This window comes from Lygodium microphyllum, chromosome 4 (genome assembly GCF_053477565.2).
Source record: "Lygodium microphyllum isolate KBCC chromosome 4, Lygodium_microphyllum_v1.1.10, whole genome shotgun sequence".
NCBI lineage: Eukaryota > Viridiplantae > Streptophyta > Polypodiopsida > Schizaeales > Lygodiaceae > Lygodium > Lygodium microphyllum.
In genome coordinates, this window is record NC_141138.1 from 121547582 (window position 1) to 121550007 (window position 2426).

General features: G+C 45.0%; 1 protein-coding gene across 4 annotated transcripts; it reads left to right on the forward strand.

Moving 5' to 3' along the window:
* The first annotated feature begins 605 nt into the window (after positions 1-605).
* On the forward strand, positions 606-2139 carry LOC148037552 (uncharacterized). 4 transcript variants are annotated; one of them, XM_087676495.1, is made up of 4 exons: positions 606-1007; positions 1104-1141; positions 1224-1319; positions 1555-2139. In XM_087676495.1, the coding sequence occupies exons 1-4, from the start codon at positions 803-805 to the stop codon at positions 1582-1584; spliced, it is 369 nt and encodes a 122-aa protein (XP_087532621.1). In that variant the 5' UTR covers positions 606-802; the 3' UTR covers positions 1585-2139. The 4 variants fall into 4 exon arrangements, with proteins under 4 accessions (XP_087532621.1, XP_087532622.1, XP_087532620.1 ...); XM_087676496.1 differs by having other exon boundaries at positions 1224-1292; XM_087676494.1 differs by having other exon boundaries at positions 611-1007; positions 1224-1367.
* Positions 2140-2426: the final 287 nt, after the last annotated feature.

Sequence of the window (2426 nt, forward strand, 5' to 3'; positions counted from 1 at the left end):
AAGGGCATATGCCAAGTTAAGCTCTGCCAAACCCTACCTAATGATTGTGTGAGTCATGGACACATGGTAGGTCAATCTCCATCAAGCCATAGTCATGAAGAAGATGATGATGTGGTGAAACATGTGTGGCTACCATAGCCTTCCTGCCATGTGCTTGCCTCTAGTACAACCGGATGCGTTCTGTGAAGCTGCAAAATCAATCCTCCGTTTGGAACCCGTTCGTAACGTGAAGGGTCGTGCTGCCAACTAAGCAAGGGGCAAACATGAATCGTGTTGGAACTACCCTCATGTGCCGAGAGTGTCTCTCTCCCTCCCAAACCCACCAACACCCCCCGTGTTGTCCACCCCCCCCACCCCCCCCCCCCCCCCCAAAACAAAACCCTGCCAAACCAAAACCCCACCCCCAAAAAACACCAAAACAAAAGTCCAAATTCGATTTTGGACTTTCTTTTAAATGGTTTCCGAAAGTGTTGTAAAGAGTCACATCCACTTTGGGTCTGGCGACCTGCACGCGCCTCTTCCCCATCATTCTTTCTGCCTCTCTCCTCGCATCATGCCTTCCAAGTTCCGATTCCCCAACCTACAAAAGCCACAAAGAAAACAGTGTTGGAGGATCACACACCTTTGCTTATTGAATGTTACTCGAATTCTACTTCGTGTAAGGAATAAAACTCGGCACAATATGATCCCACAGTGCTGGGCAGTGGGCAGTGGGCAGTGAGCCCTGGCAAAGTGTGAAAGGACGCACACACGAGTCAATAAAATGGTGGGGCACATGATCGATTCTGCAGGATGATTCATCATGAATGATGGGGGCTCACACACTCCTATAGAAACCCACCTGGATACAGTACAACACGTACACACAACCCCCCTCCCCCTCTCTCTCTCTCTCTCTGTCTCTCTCTCCCACCCACCTTCGATTCGTATGGCTATATCCATGAAGGCAGACAGCAGGAAGACAGTTAGCCTCTGGCCCCTTTGCTTCCTTCTGATAATCTCTCCAGGTACCTCCCCTGCTTGCTTCGAAGATTTTGCCTACACTGTGGTCCTTATGCACAGATCTATCTCACTGATTAGTTCTGCGCTCATTTTACTTCCAGGTTTCATTCAAGTGTCGCAGGCAAGGACGCACAGAACGGTAAGTTCCAACTTGTTTAACATGGTTGTGCAGGAGCCAGGAGTCTGATTTGAAGGCATGGTTTCTGTCTTCTGGCCTGCAGGACCGCAGTGCGAGCAGCTGCAAGAAGACCCAGATCACTAAACGTGAGTTCGCCATCGCTCTGGTGCTGGTAACCTTAGCCTTTTCTTCAACAAAGGTCTACAAACCGTGTCAAGTTCTTCAGCCCATATTGCTCACTTCTAAGGTTACTTAGGGTCGTTCTCCGACAAATGTCTATAAAGGCTGTGGGATTATTATTCAGCCTAAGGAAGCTAAATATTGGGCCTTATTGGAGCTCAAAACGCTTTGCTTTGAAGGTCTTTCATGAAAGCTTTCTCTAAGGTGGGTTTTTTCTTCTTCTTCTTTGTTGTTTTGGGGTGAAATGCTATCAGCATGTAGCGTGGACACAGTCTGCCCTCTAGCCTTCTACGATGCATGCTATGCAACCTGCCACTTGAGTGGGACGAATCGACTGCCGGCCTATGTGAACTGCTGCATTCTGAAGAGCTGTGTACCCTCCTATGTCTCCAACTGCACCCTTCATGGAAAGAATGGTGCACCCAACCTCCCTTGCAACTTCTCATAAGAAAGCTTGTTTAGGGGGGTGTCACTTACTCCTTGTGAAAACACTAAACTTGAATTCCCTCAGTGAGCATTCCCTCTCTGTAACAACATAAAAACTTGAATGAAGAATTCCTTCTTTGTGATGACATAATTACTTGAATGATAGTATCTCTCTCGAGGACTAGCAAGACACTTGAAAGGAAAGATTTCTTTGAGTAAGGTCATCCTTTTTGGTGACAACAAATTGTTGAATGAAAGACTTCTTTTGGTGTTGAATCCATTGATGGATATCAGTGGCATTATCTTTTTCAAGGAAGGGGTTAGAAATTATCTTTTCGAAAGGGGTCACTAGCCCTTCTATCTTTAGTTGTATATTCCATGTTGCAAATGGAAACAAAACAATTTACTCATCATTCCATGTCTTTGAGCCAAAAAAGGCCCTTCTCTTGTTTGCTTCTTTATCCAGAAGCCATGGTGTTAGTTATAATTCATTCATGTACTTAATTCTCTTTTCTTGTAGAATTTTGATTATTAAAACTTGTGGTCTATGACATTATCTAGCAAAGTTGTAGCGAAGGTTCAAGCAAATGTATATAATGATGAGAGGTCTCATTATGCAGACCATGTGTTGGTATGTGTTGGGTATAGTTTGCATTGCTAAATAGAAGCTAGTAATAGCTTTCAAAACATAGTTGAGCCT